The 14110-nt window shown below is 38.6% G+C and overlaps 1 protein-coding gene across 2 annotated transcripts; it reads left to right on the top strand.

The window, feature by feature from the left end:
• Window positions 1-321: 321 nt before the first annotated feature.
• On the top strand, window positions 322-14024 carry trmt1 (tRNA methyltransferase 1). 2 transcript variants are annotated; one of them, XM_041982766.1, is made up of 16 exons: window positions 322-476; window positions 1757-2035; window positions 2503-2692; window positions 3967-4154; window positions 4476-4591; window positions 6183-6295; window positions 7570-7718; window positions 8027-8110; window positions 8743-8812; window positions 9025-9159; window positions 9364-9449; window positions 9887-9995; window positions 10146-10222; window positions 11621-11740; window positions 13106-13220; window positions 13718-14024. In XM_041982766.1, the coding sequence occupies exons 2-16, from the start codon at window positions 1818-1820 to the stop codon at window positions 13790-13792; spliced, it is 1845 nt and encodes a 614-aa protein (XP_041838700.1). In that variant the 5' UTR covers window positions 322-476; window positions 1757-1817; the 3' UTR covers window positions 13793-14024. The 2 variants fall into 2 exon arrangements, with proteins under 2 accessions (XP_041838700.1, XP_041838699.1); XM_041982765.1 differs by having other exon boundaries at window positions 1690-2035.
• The last annotated feature ends 86 nt before the right edge of the window (window positions 14025-14110 follow it).

Below are 14110 nucleotides of genomic sequence, written 5' to 3'. Positions count from 1 at the left end.
TTCATTCAGACCAATTCTTCCTTTCAAAACATCACACTCATGTCCGAAAGGCTTCTGTTTTTTTGCCTGTGTAGCAAATGACCAACCCACACTGACGTAGTCTCTTCTCTGAGAAATTTTAATCACTGCACATCTAAAATCTAGGAAACTGTGAATAATAAATAGGTCATGTATAGCCTTTTCATTTGGTAAATATTGATAATGTATGCTAACTGGTGTCCTTCTGCAGGTTTACTTGAAAATAGTCCGGATTGCGATTGATAGATCAGCAGGCAAAGGACAGGTTTAATTATCATTTCTGACCGCGCAGGCTTCCGTAGAGTCATTCCAAACATGGCTGCCTCCATGCGCTAACGCGAGCAAGCTGCCAGTCCAACAGCAGCAAACCGGCTGTCAGCTGTTTATCGTCTACGTTGCTTGTACAGTAAAACTCTTAACACTTAAGAAACAGTGTCTACGTAGTGGAAATATCGCAGGTAAAAATGTTGACTGCTATTGTTTAGCCTAGCTAGTAAATATGGTAATAATGTTGCATTCAGTAGCTAACATGTGTAGTTTAGTTCGCTTTTCTTAGCCGAAAAGTGCATTAATCTAGTCAACTAACCGAATATAAGATTTCCTATCTTTGTAAAATCACCTGTTTTATCTCCCAACTTATTAAAACGTTAAACTGAAAGCACTAACGGTTAAAATAAACATTTTTGGGGGATATATAAAAGCATATATCTTGCTTGACTTAAATGCTAAAAAAAAAGTCAGTTAAAATGAATGAATGAATGGATCGATGAATCAAACCTCCACAGTAGCTATGACAAATCATATATTTTAAAGCTGATAAGCAAAAATCCCCAAACACCTTCTATGTGTCCAGCTTTAAAATTGTGAAATTGTGTTAAATAAATTGTTTACTTTTATAACAGAAATAATGTATTTAGGATTTCGTCGGTTTAATCTAAAATAAAAAAACACTCTAGTTGAATATCTATTATTTTTGTCTTAATGCTCTTAATCTTTTTTATTTTAGTTTATTTTCAGTATAAATCTTTCCCATGTGTGTTAAGCTCGGGCATATGAACGACGGCTGCATTCCACTTCTGTATCTGTGCATGGTGGTTAGCAGCAGAACATGCGCACCAGCTGAACTTCTTCTAATTGGAATTCAGCCCTCGTCAGTTGCTAGTGCTACTATTTTAACTTGAACTGTCCGAAATATGACCCTCCATTTATTGATTACCATGCAACGTTTTGCAATATTAATGGTGTGATGATAAGACTTTTGATATGTTGTGCAGCCCTGATGAAGAACCTTGGAGGAATTTATGCCCACAGTTCAGCACCTCGCACTCCTCACACGTGATAGGAACACCATTTTGCACTGCAAATCTGCACATAATGTAGTTATAAATATGCAGTTTATTACTACCACTCTTTGTCCTAAATACTGCTTTTGTTTTATTACTCACAGTGGTCTTTTGGTATGTTTGTTGTTTGTGTCTGTAATGCAATTGATTAGTTGGTAATGGAAGTTATAGTTATTCATACTTCAAGTCTTGTCAGGTTCGTATTCAGCATAATTTTATATATAAAAATAAATAAAAGGGCCATTTCATGTTTATAAAAGCATAACTTGCTGTAAGAGAACCTTCCTTCTGAAATAATTTGCAATGTGTTTAATGTGTGCTTTTTCAGACTGAACCTTTATGTTAGTGCGGAGTGCTCGACTGTGCCACCTCATCTCCCATCCTTCCTTCAACAGTTCAGCCAGAAAGAGTTTTTGGTGGAGTGTTGGTGCTGCTGCCAGCAGGAAACTAAGATCTATGGACCCTGGGGGTCCCACCGTCAAGCCCTCCCTCCCACCTGCTGATTCTTCAGCAGCTGGCATGAGTTCTGATGCAACAGGCAGCCAGGAGGAAACACCTCAGGTGGAACTGTTGCCTGGAGAGACAGTGGTCAGAGAAGGAAAGGCGGCCATCTTGTTTCCTAATGCTAATGAGGTGTTTTACAACCCAGTTCAGGAGTTTAACAGAGATTTAACGTAAGCAAAGTGTAACTTAAGTTCAACTTGCACACAGTCAGTCCATTACTTGGCTTTAGTTTTCCAGTCATGCTTTGAGCATCTTTCCACTATGGTTCCTCAGATGCAATAAAACCCAAGCAAGAATTTTGAAGCAGTTGATCATTAAGATAATAACGTCCTTTGGTGTAGATTCTCAGTCATCCAGGTCATGATAGTCCTGAGAACTTGAATAAAGGTAAGTGGACTTTGTTTCTTGGTTCTTGAAGATGAATGAGAGGTTAAAGGTCTTCAAGAACCAAGAAAAGAAGTGAAATTGCCTCTATTCAAGTGCTTAGGATTCCTGTCAAAAATGTGTGGAAATAATTATGGAAGTTGAGCCCAGAGGATAGGAAACACTATGAATATATGATTTAGCTCTTTTTGTACTCTTTTATCTTTATCCACAATACATGTACAGAAAGAAACAGTTATTTTCTTGTTTTCAGATGTGCAGTTATCACAGAGTTTGCGAGAGATCTGTTCGCTCAGCGTGGGTTGAAGGTGGTGGTGCCTGGAGAGAAGGAGAGGGTGGTGGTTTCTCTGTCAGAGGAGACGAATGAGACCGACGTACAGGCTGAGGACAAAAATGGTGCAGAGGAGCCCAAAGTTGCTGCAACAGTAGGGGAGAAGTATGAGGTATGTAAGACTGATCGGCCCAGTGAAGCAGCATGAAAGGACTGATGAATAAAAATAAATCGTATGTTTGCAGCTGATCCAGTTTGAACTGAAGTTTCTTCAATGGTAATTTCTCACAAGAATGTGGAAAACAGATAAAACTGTAGTTAAGGTTCAAAGGTGTTAATGGATGGCCGTTAGAGCTGTGGTTCATAATAAACATAAACGGTGGCTAAAAGTGTGGCCGTGCAGAGGCTGTGATTGTTGTTCTGTAGCTTGAAATGAGGCATTAACACAGTCACAGTCAGTGGCTTTATTTCTATGTCCCCCCCCCCCCCCCCCCCCCCCCCCCCACTGGAGTTTTTTGACTTCGGTATGGCTACCATAGTGGAGTAACTGTGGCTCCAGTGGTCATTTTCCAGTCTGACTGATTCAATACTCAATCTCTGCACTTCTCTAAAGCATTCTTGGACAAATCTACATTATGTTAAAGAGACGGTGAACAAGTGCAAACTATTTAAAAACAATGCACATACTAGTTCCAGTGCAGACCATTTTGCATGAAAGCTTCCACCAAATTGCTTATGTTAATCATGTACCAAGTAATTTCACACTTTGGTGGCTCCAAAGTGGTAAAGAGAGGGAATCTGAGACAATTCTATAAAACTTCAAAGTGTTTCATTGTCATTAATGTCCACTAAACACAAGAGACAGAACTCTCCTCTTTAGTAAGTACTGTGTTTTTTGAGGGTTGGAATTTACTATTTTAATTGATAGTTTGCATTGATTAAGGAGAAGATATGATTCTGAGCAGAAGATGTGCAGTGTTAAAACGACATTTTCTTTGATGCTTTCTACTACAGCAGAAATTGACAAATGTTGTTGCAGCTATTATCAGTAGTCTCATAGTAACACAGTGAATCTAATGACAATGAGGAGGATTTGTCCCAGTGATGAACCTGTCAGGGAACTTTGCACTTCCCTTCACTTTTGAGCACCTTTTTTTTTGAGCATCTTTTAGCTCAGAGCTTTGGTTTTACCCTTTGCAGATTCAAATTAGTAGGTTGTTCTAATGCACTTCTTTCTGGGTGCAGTAGTCAAAGTAAATAAGTCCGGATAAATTTCTTGTACTCAACCTGATCAGCAACAGACACAGTTGGTTCTCACAGGACAGTATGTAGCTTTTTAAAAACTAAAAGTTGTAGCTCTGTATCTGTTCGGCTCATCTTGTCTCTGTGGCTTGTCTGTTGTATCCTGTACAGCTCATTTTTGTTTCTTCAAATCTTTTGTTTCAGCAAGGTCTTCGTGTTCTGGAGGGCCTGGCAGCATCTGGTTTGCGCTCGGTGCGTTTTGCTCTTGAGGTTCCCGGTCTGCACAGCGTCACTGCCAATGATTTCTCCTCCAAGGCGGCAGCCCTGATTGCAAGGAATGCTCAGTACAACAGAGTCAACCACCTGCTCCATGCTAGCTGCAGAGATGCTAGGTATGATTTCTGAGCATCGTCTCCACTCTTCACCTTTGACTTCTTCTTCGGTGCCTTCCTCAGCTCTTTTTCTTATTTAAAATTTTATTACTGTATCATCACATTTTCTCTCTCTTCTATCTCTTGGACTTTTTTTTGTCTTCCTATAGCTTTTCCTCTGTCCTATTCGGTCACTCCTCATGCTTGCCCTGAACAATTTTCCCTTGAAATTTTGTGCTGATTCATCATGTTTCAACTCTTTTGAGGGATTACAGTGTGTTTTTTCTTTCCAGCTGTAGAATTTGGCTCAGTAATTCTTATCTTCTTATCTTTGGTGCCCAGCATGCTGATGTATGAGAAGCGAGGGAAGAAGGAGCGATATGATGTCATTGATCTGGACCCCTATGGTAGCCCCGCCTCGTTCCTGGATGCTGCTGTGCAGGCTGTCGGTGAAGGAGGTGGGTAGCTTAATTTTGACAGTAACAATAGTCCACCAATCAGGACTAAATTCTCTGATTTTCACTTAAACCATGAAAGCTTATGCCCTCAGCTCACAAAGTGTTGGGTTTAAATCAGGATGTGAAACTAATGTGAGCTAAGAGGGAAGCTAATGATTTGGTGATGAGTATATGCTTTTTTTTAATGTCTTATATGTTTTAAGGAAGTTGATACTTTTTTGTTACTTGACTGAAAATTGTTATTTCAAGACATTAAGTTGCTAAATTAGATTTACCATCAGGATTTCAGACGTTGGAGAAAAGTCTGTCTTATGGACTGTTAACAGTTGTGAAGAAGAAGAAAACTTCTCCCTTTTTCATGACTAAAATTTTAAATATTAAGAAAAAAACATATCTGGCCTTTACCAGGTCTTAAAAAGTGAGAACTACAACATTAAAAAAGAAAAACAGTGAGTCAAAGTTCAGACCTCAACCTGGTCGAAATATTGTGTTGGGACATAAAGAGGATAAACTGACTCAGTTTGATAGCACACTGACATTCATTATGCACACTCTTGGAGCCGGGATTGCCCTGAAGTGTCCCAAGGCTGAGAAGCTGCACTTCACAATGTTGTGTTTCTGCCCAGAGTATCACGTGACAGCTGCATTTTGCTCTACTGCGCCGTGTCAACAATGTCAACACACTAACCAGCTTGTTAGTGATAAGCAACCGTGACTGACTAAAACCAAGGAGGATATTGTCCGAAGAAGCGAGGAATAGAAAGAGAGAGAGTTGACAAAAAAGAGATATGACAAGAGTCAACATGAGACTGACTTTTACTGGTGGGAGAGCTCTCAGAGAAGAGGCAGGATGCCAGATTGATGCAGAATTAGTCGCAAAAACCTGCCAATTTTGAGTTTTTTAGTCATAATTGCCATGACAGAGTTTGATGTATGTGATGTTGTTCTGAGGTTGTATTTGCTTAATTTTAAGTAGTGACTAAAAGTTTTATTTTCTTATACCTTGAAGGATAAAATCTTAAAATTCAAATAGGGTGTTTTAGTTTTTTCTTTCACATGACAATAGGGGCTATTGAACTGCAGAAGTAAAACAAAATATGTCCATCCAAAAAGAACTGGACTCCCCATCTAAATTTGTAGATATGTTTGCACTCTTACACATTCTGAAAAATCACTGCAGAAAATCCAGAGAAAATGTTGTGTTATAACATGGTCTCACTCAGAACCATTTTAAAACTACAGCATCGTGGTTTTGAAATCCTAAAGTTCTTGTTAACTGAAAGGCTTGATTTTTAGTTAGTTTTTTTTTTTTTAAAGAACAAGAGAGCTGCATTTAAAGCTGTAAGACCGAACATGATGGCATATCTTCAATCCAATGAGTTTCTATCCAGTCTACATTATAAATAAAGCATATAGTAATGAATGCATATTGTAAAAACATAGAATTTCTTTTCCTGTCCCAGTTTTAAACAAACTTAAGTCATGCCTTGTTTAACGTTTCCTTCTCCAGCCTCTGTTGGAGATGATTGCACAAAGCAATAGTCAGACCTAATAAGTGAATCTGCTTCTTTCTCTTATCTGTTTCTCTCAGGTCTGTTGTGTGTAACATGTACAGACATGGCTGTGATGGCAGGAAATAGTGGAGAAACTTGCTACAGCAAATATGGCTCAGTCTCCATCAAAGCCAAATACTGTCATGAGATGGTGAGGGCGCAGAGTACACACACACACACACACACACACACACACACACACACACACACACACACACACACACACACTCACTGCTATAACTGTGAAAATGCACATGAGGTACATGTACAGACATGGCGGCATTTTCTCATTCACAGTGTCTCCATCCTTTGTTCGCAAATGCGTACAATAACTGTACGAGTCAGTAACAGTCAGAAACAATCAAGGTTTCAGAGGTTTCTGTGTGGAGGCTACAGCTTGGTCAGATGGAGGTTTGTTAAAATATCCTCCATAATGTAAATATTTCCTCTTCAAGATTCTAGTTCTTAATGATGATGAGACACTGACTTACATTTCCAGTAAGGGTTTTTTCATACTTCTGCAGCTCTTGTTAACCAGCTTCTGTGCACGGCAAGAAATCCAGCAAAAAGCAACTTGTAAACATGTTTTATGGGGCAGTTGGAGAAAAAAAAATCATATAATAAAATCATATCATAAAATCATATAATGCTAAAGTAACGACAGAGAACGCTGGATGTCAGCTGATATTGATTTGTTGTAATCATATATCGACAGTTCAATAATGAACGCACGCTGGGCCATTCTGGCATCGATGACGCTCTGGTAGAGGACCCCTCCATTCAGTGCAGCCATGTCCAAAACGTTATAAAACACCACAACAGGCCATCTTCTAGTTGCAGCCCGAGATGAAATCTTGTCAAGGATGTCTACTCCTAACTTGGTTCTATTATAGTAGGAGGAGCTAATCATTTCTCCCCCATCTGAGTCTTCCTCCTTCATTTGTTGGAGCATAGCCAAAGCTTATTCGGCATTCATTCTTCTGCTTTGGTTCATTTGATTTATTTATTACAGCTTCTAACTCATCAGATAATGCCCAGAATCACTGGGGGGAAAAAATTACTAGATGACATCACAGTAGATGTGAAAATCCAACATTGTTTGACTGGTACTTGGTGGGCTGTTGGGCCTCTTGGAGTTTTTCCCAGGTGAGTGACCGAATGGCTTGTCAGAGGTCTGTGCTCTCTGAGTGCTTCTACTCATCCTGCACATGAGTGAGGTGGTTTTACATCCAGTAGCACAACCCAGCAATGTGTCATTTGGTTAAATACATGCCTTTGTCCAGCTCAAGTGTCAGTTTCAATAACAGCAATTAGGTTTCATGTGACTTCTTTCTATAAATCCTGCAAAAGATTAAATGTTGCAAAGGTTTTAACCCTAAGAGGAAGATAATTTCTCTCTTCATTCATTTTTTTAAAAATCTGCAGGCTCTTCGTACCATCCTCCACAGTTTGGACCAGCGCGCGGGTGTCTACCAGCGATACATCCAGCCCCTGCTATCTATCAGTGCCGACTTCTACATTCGGGTCTTTGTACGCGTCTTCACAGGACAGGCTATAGTCAAAAACTCAGCCAGGTGCTTTACTGACTCACAGTGACACACACAGACTGTCTTCTAACAAAGGCTGATGTACTCGATGATAAAAGATGAATGATCCTGAAACTGGGTCACCGCAGTAACAAAATATGGAAATAATGTCAGTGGCAGAACTTGGTGAGATATAATAGCAAAATAAAATTAAACCTATCAGAAATATGGCATTATACTGCATATACATTATTTATATACTATTTAAGATCCACAGCCTAAATAATGGCATAATAATAGCATGTAGGTGGATGCAAGTATGCACATGAGTTCATCTTTTTTTCCTGGTGTTGCAGTAAGCAGGCTCTGGTCTACAATTGTGTCGGCTGTGGGTCTTTCCACTTGCAGAGAATGGGCAGGAGAACAAGCAATGGAAAACAGTAAGTCACAGTAAAGCTGTGTCTAAAATGTTTTGCATGTGATGATCAAATAAAGGTGTGCTGGTCAGCAAATTCTCCCGTAGGAAACACCCTTCCACACTGGTACATGATTTGATAAGATAGCACAAAAGCCTTGTTCAGACTGTCTGCCTTAAACAAATTTTTTGCTGTATTTAAATGGTATCCACATCGAGCTGAGATAGTTTGGACTGCCACAAAAGCTTCACAAGATCTTTTTTTCACTTGCAAATAACAGTACAGACAGTCCGTCCTGAAGATCAGATTTGAGAAACAAATCTGACTTGTCTGCAGTCTCAACAGAACCTGAGACATTGAAGGAAAATGTCACAATTGGAGGAAGAAGTAAAGAGGGGGAAAGTTTCTCCATAAGAGCTATTTGTCAAAGTTACTGAAATAATTCAGGTGGACTGCATCGGTTCAGCTGTTTGGCCAAATGAAAGTTAAGTCTAACCTGAGGATGCTTCACACAAAATTTAAAGTTTTCGAAATAGTGCAGTGACAGCTCAAGCACCCCCCCCCATATCATTATTTCTCTTTGTAGTACATGCTGCAGAATTTATGTGTGTGTGTGTGTGTATGTATTAGTAAAGTTGGATTTTCTGTGATTCCAGTATGAAGTACTCTGCTGCCACAGGACCCCCAGTTGGACCCGAGTGTGAGCACTGTGGACAGAGACATCAGGTGGCACCTAGGGACAGCAGCCTATCCCATCATGTGCTGTAGTCATAGTCAATAAGTCAATAATGCAAAATGTTCTAAGTTAAATGACTGCTTTTAATCCTTTGGTTAATTATCCGCTGGGTCTCACACTGTCTTAAGACTTCTTTGGTTTATGGTTATTTCCTTACAAACATGCATTTTATAAATGATTTAAAGTCTTTTCTTTTTTGTAGCTGGGTGGTCCCATCTGGGCTGAGCCCATACACGACTTGTCGTTTGTCCAGAAGGTTTTGTCTGCAGTGTCAGGGAACCCTTCCAGGTTTGGGACATCCAAACGAATAGAAGGCATGCTCAGCATGGTGACTGAGGTATCCATTTACATTTTCCACTCTATGAGCTGTCTTATAGGCATTGACATCACTCTTTTCTATTATCATGTGGGTGTGGTTAGTTGCATCAGGTGGCTTTAAATTTCATGAGTTAAACGAATTTTTTTAACCAACTTCTTGACTGGTGCTTCAGTTGTTATTTGCTGGACTGATGTACAACCACCTGTGATGTGTTTGTTTCAGGAATTGGAAGATGTGCCTCTTTACTACACTGTGGACAATCTGAGCAGCACAATAAAATGTAATACTCCATCACTGCTCCAGTTTAGGTAAACACGTGTGTCACGAGACATCCTATAGTGGGTCTGGAAATGATCTCTAGGAATCAAATAAAAATTTCAAATGGTTGCTAATGACACATATATAATGGTTACAAGACAAAAAAACAGTCATAAATGAATAAAAATAGTAGCATGATAGTTGGGTCTAATTGTGTTATCATTATTACTTAGTTTTCTTTGCCTTATAATCAGTGTTTCTATACTTCAGCCAGTGACCAGCAATATGAGGGTTTAGAGGTCGCTGCCATTCTTATTTTGTTAGAAGCTGAAAACCACTAGATTAAGAACCACTTGCTCAAAATGCTGCAGTTCACGTTCTGCATTGTCCTTTTAAAAGATTTCTTTATTTGTAAACTGGTTCTTTTGATGTTCCAGTCCTACATTTTTCTTAAGTTGAATGAATGAATCTGTCTTTTTCTCTGTAGGTCTGCTCTCCTTCATGCCGGCCACAGGGTTTCCCTTTCTCATGCCTGTAAAAACGCAGTTAAAACAGATGCTCCTCCTGCAGCCATCTGGGACATCATGCGATGCTGGGTAAATATTAAAGGAAAAAAAAGTCCTTTCTTGTTCCAGCTGTTGTTTGAAGGAAATATAAACATGCATACATAAAAAAATTAAACTGCTCTGGAAAATCATATGATGCATATTTAAGATGTTTTTTTTTTGCTTGATCATCATCTGTAGGAGAAAACCAACCCTGTGAAGAGGGAGAAACTGTCTCCGACAAGTCCTGCATTCAAGATCCTCTCTACCGAACCCTGGTGAGACCAGTCCTACCAGTTAATGACCAACCATTAGGCCCTCATGATGAGTTTAAATGTACCTGGAAAGACTGATCGACTACACTGGTTTTGAAAGTTTTGGAAGTAAACCTGCAAACCCTTTTTCCAGAGAAATTCTGAGGTTTAAATCTGTAGTTTGTTCATTTCTTTGGTATCCTTGTTTAAGTACAATTAAATGACTTTAAGTGATTCACTGATCAGCATCAGAAAATGTAAAGAAATCTAGAATTTGATGTCGGCAAAACACAAAAATAATGTTGAGATGGAGATATTTACCATTGTGTTACATCAACTTTCTTTTGTGTCCATTCTTATTTAATACCTGATTTCAGCTGTTCGACAGTCTGTAGTCTTCTGACATTCCTCCTCATAAAGTTCCATGAGTTTTCAGTAGGATGCAGATCTGGAGTGCAGGTCTGTTGTAGGTCATGCAGAATGAGATCTGCATTGTCCTGCTGAAATATTCATGGACCTCTCAGGAAAAGATGTCACCTTATTGGTCAGCATAAACATTTACAGCACCCTCACACATATGCAAGTCATCTATGCTGTGCACTGGAAACATGGAGCCAAAGTCAAGTAGTTCTTTTCCTTCTCAAAAGCAGCTAAAAGATGGACTCATCTGTACACAGAACGGAAAGTTTTGCAGCAGAGCTGATCTTTCTCCTCACGTAATGCATGTTAGTCTGCATTTCAGGATACGTGAACTTCAGTAAAAACCCAAAATTTTTCTGAGTTAAGGCAACTATGTTAACCATTATATCATGATGGTTTCTTCCTATACCCATTGAGAATTCTCCAGACTCCCTGAATATTTTGACATTATTATGCACTGTAGATGCTGAAAGACCTTCACAGTTTTACAGTTTTACTATAAGAAATATTTAAGAACTTATTAATAATTCAAACTATTAGGCACTAAGTAGTGAGCCATGATCTAGCTATGCCTGGATAGACTATGCCTTTGGGAGAGGCTCCTTTTATACCCAATCCTGACACCCTCACCTGACCCCCATTCATCTCATTACGGAATCTTTTTTTTTCCCAGTTTGTTTCTGGCATTACACGTTAGATTTGTTTTTATGTTTTATAAATACAATGAAATTGTTAAGATGCTCAGAATGATATACTTGGACCTTATTAAATATTTGGTCTGTTTAATAAGTTATTAATTTAAGTTTTGTTGCATTTTTAGAAATAAATAGCAATTTTCTAAAAATGGCTAAATTTCTAAAACAGCCAAAAAACTTTTAATAAAAAAAAATGTTTATGTACACTGTGTTATGTATTAAAACCCATTTATTTTGACCTGAAGGTGGCTTTACTAAGATATTTGTTTAGAATTTTCTGTGTGTTTGTTTGTTTGTGTGCTTGCAGCTTGGAGGCCTGTTTCACTGTGAGGGGGGATGCCAACCCTCAGTCCCGTAAACGCCATTTGACCAGGTTCCAGGAGAATCCTCAGGCCTTCTGGGGACCGAAAGCCCGTGCCAAAGCTGGGTGAATAACACAAGCTGCCTCAATACACACAGTTACAGGCTAATTAATCTAAAGTAATCACAGTTTTGAGAATTGTCCCAGATTAACTCTTAAAACTCCAAGCCATTATTTGCTAGTTTTGGTCTGCTTGTTTTTTGTTTTGTTTCATTTTTTATATATAAAATGCATGTAGAAGCTCAACCTATTTAAGCACAGTCGGTGTAAAGATGGTTTCTTAGGACTGCCTCAGGTGTAAGAGTATGAATGCAAAAATGATGTAAAACAAATGTATCAATAGTTTTTACTTTTGCTATGTAGATTTTATCTATGCTACTGTTTATCTATTTTCACAAAATCAGCTCAAACTCAGCTCACTTATGGTGCCATTATGCCTCAAAAAAGTCTCCTTGCTTTATTCCAGACATAGACGACTATTATTCTTGCTCATTTCAGACATATAAATAACTTTCTTTCACTTGTTGATCTTTGGCTGCTCCTCATATTGAACATCAACTGTCAATTTCCGGACTGTAAACGTCCTGGATAGGATAGATAACCATAAGCAGGGGTAGGAAACTCTGGTCCTTGAGAGCTGCAGTCCAGCAGGTTTTGGAATTTTCCTGCTGTAACAAACCTGATTCAAATGAAATGGATCCAGCAGCTTATGGGCAACATCTAAAACCTGAACTCTGCATCTCAAGGACTGGAGTCACCTACCCCGGACATAAAAGAGTAAGCTATCTATCGCAATTTACCCCACAGAATTGCACACTGTCGTTCCTAAGAAACTTTGGACAATATAAGCGATGGTGTTTGTGGATGCTGATGATCTAGTTTTCAGGGTTAAACTAATTTCCTTTATTCATGGCGAGTCATGGTGATGATGCGTCAGAGAAGATTTTATCTTACCTTTGCTTGTCAGTAATGTAATGCAAAACCAAACTTTACTTAACGTGGTGGAGATTTGGTGCATAGATTAAGAAAACATATTAACTCAAAGATCTGGATCAACATCATTACAAAACAAGAAAAAGCAGGATGCACATTAGGAAGGTTTTTAAGTTGGACTCCGGCACTTATTCTCTTATTGACAGCGCAAGATTGTTCGTTTAGTTTTACAGCTTTGGATCTATAAGGACTGAAATTTGGGAGGATTTGCTCTTTTTATTGGCAATATTTTAAACAAACAAAATAAACCAACCAAAAAAGAAAATCCTGTCAGAATAATGGGTTAAAGGATTCAGAGATAAATGCAAAATAATTACAGGCCAAATATTTGGGGACAAATAAAATTTTTTGCATCTTTTTGTTGAGATTTCCTGTACCACCTTCATATTATCATTTTCTCCTCTCCTAATCTACAAACACTGACAACTTTTCCTCCAGTGGGGGCATCGCAACTGACCTGCAAGACAAGAGGAAGAAGTGCCAGAACAAGAGAAGGAACCAGATCACAGACTCCTCCGAGTTGAAGAACTTTCCCTGCAAGAGGTTCAAACAGGTCAGATTTATCAAACCGACTCACTTGTTACCAAATAATCACTGCGTGTTGCCTTTTTATGGTTAATGTAGTAAAAATGGAGTAAAGACTAAAAGAATCTATTTGTCAGTTAAAATCTGGAGGTGTGAATGTGGAAGCAGATGATTTTCACCCAATGGTGGGGAACGTAGGGGAATACCTGGGAGTTTAACTAAAGCTTCCAGGATTCCTACAAAATTTCCATTTTCAAAACAGTTTTCCTTTTACCAAACTGAAATTTCCAGATTGTTTCCTTTTTTTTATATAGGTTATTTTTGACATGTGAGTACAGACATCTGATCATTACTGCTATTATGTGTCAAACTATTTGTAGTTTGGGGTAGTGCAGCTCATTAGCACCAAACCATTACACAGCATTTTATTCAGAGAAGCTGAACACTGTCAGAATGCACCACTGACTGATTCAGTCGTAAAAACTTGCCTCTTTGAATCCTTCAAATCTTTCACTCTCTTCTCAGGGAACATGCACTCATGGAGACAAATGCTGCTACTCCCATGACGCAGAGCAGACAAGTGAAGAGAAAATGGATTGATTCTCTCATTGAGTTTTGCTTTTAAGTAATTTTCTTTCTGCATTTTGAATGGCCCAGTTCAGCCTGACTCTGCTATCAGATTGTAATGCAAGAGAACAACAAGAACCTGTATGTAAATAATATTTCTGTTTTATGCTTTTTTTTTCTTTTCAACTGTTGTCAACTCTGCATACTAATAAAGTCATCACTATGACTTTAAATACTAAAAAACGTTTATTTTTAAGCCACCATGTATCCTTTTTGAGTTTAATTCATTTTGAATTTGCATAGTTTTGTAAATTAAATAGCTAATTTTATAGCAAGGGAGCTGTTCATGAT

This window comes from Melanotaenia boesemani, chromosome 4 (assembly GCF_017639745.1).
Source record: "Melanotaenia boesemani isolate fMelBoe1 chromosome 4, fMelBoe1.pri, whole genome shotgun sequence".
In the NCBI taxonomy this organism is placed as follows: domain Eukaryota; kingdom Metazoa; phylum Chordata; class Actinopteri; order Atheriniformes; family Melanotaeniidae; genus Melanotaenia; species Melanotaenia boesemani.
The sequence above is the reverse complement of the archived record's forward strand: the minus strand, read 5'-3'. Positions and strand labels throughout refer to the sequence as shown.

Bases quoted from the DNA above. Each gene is read 5' to 3' on its own strand.
- trmt1 (XM_041982765.1), top strand. From the start codon at position 1,701: ATGTTAGTGCGGAGTGCTCGACTGTGCCACCTCATCTCCCATCCTTCC. The intron at 8,111-8,742 runs GTAAGTCACAGT...CTGTGATTCCAG, and splicing joins AGAACAAGCAATGGAAAACA to TATGAAGTACTCTGCTGCCA. The intron at 10,223-11,620 runs GTGAGACCAGTC...GTGTGCTTGCAG, and splicing joins ATCCTCTCTACCGAACCCTG to CTTGGAGGCCTGTTTCACTG.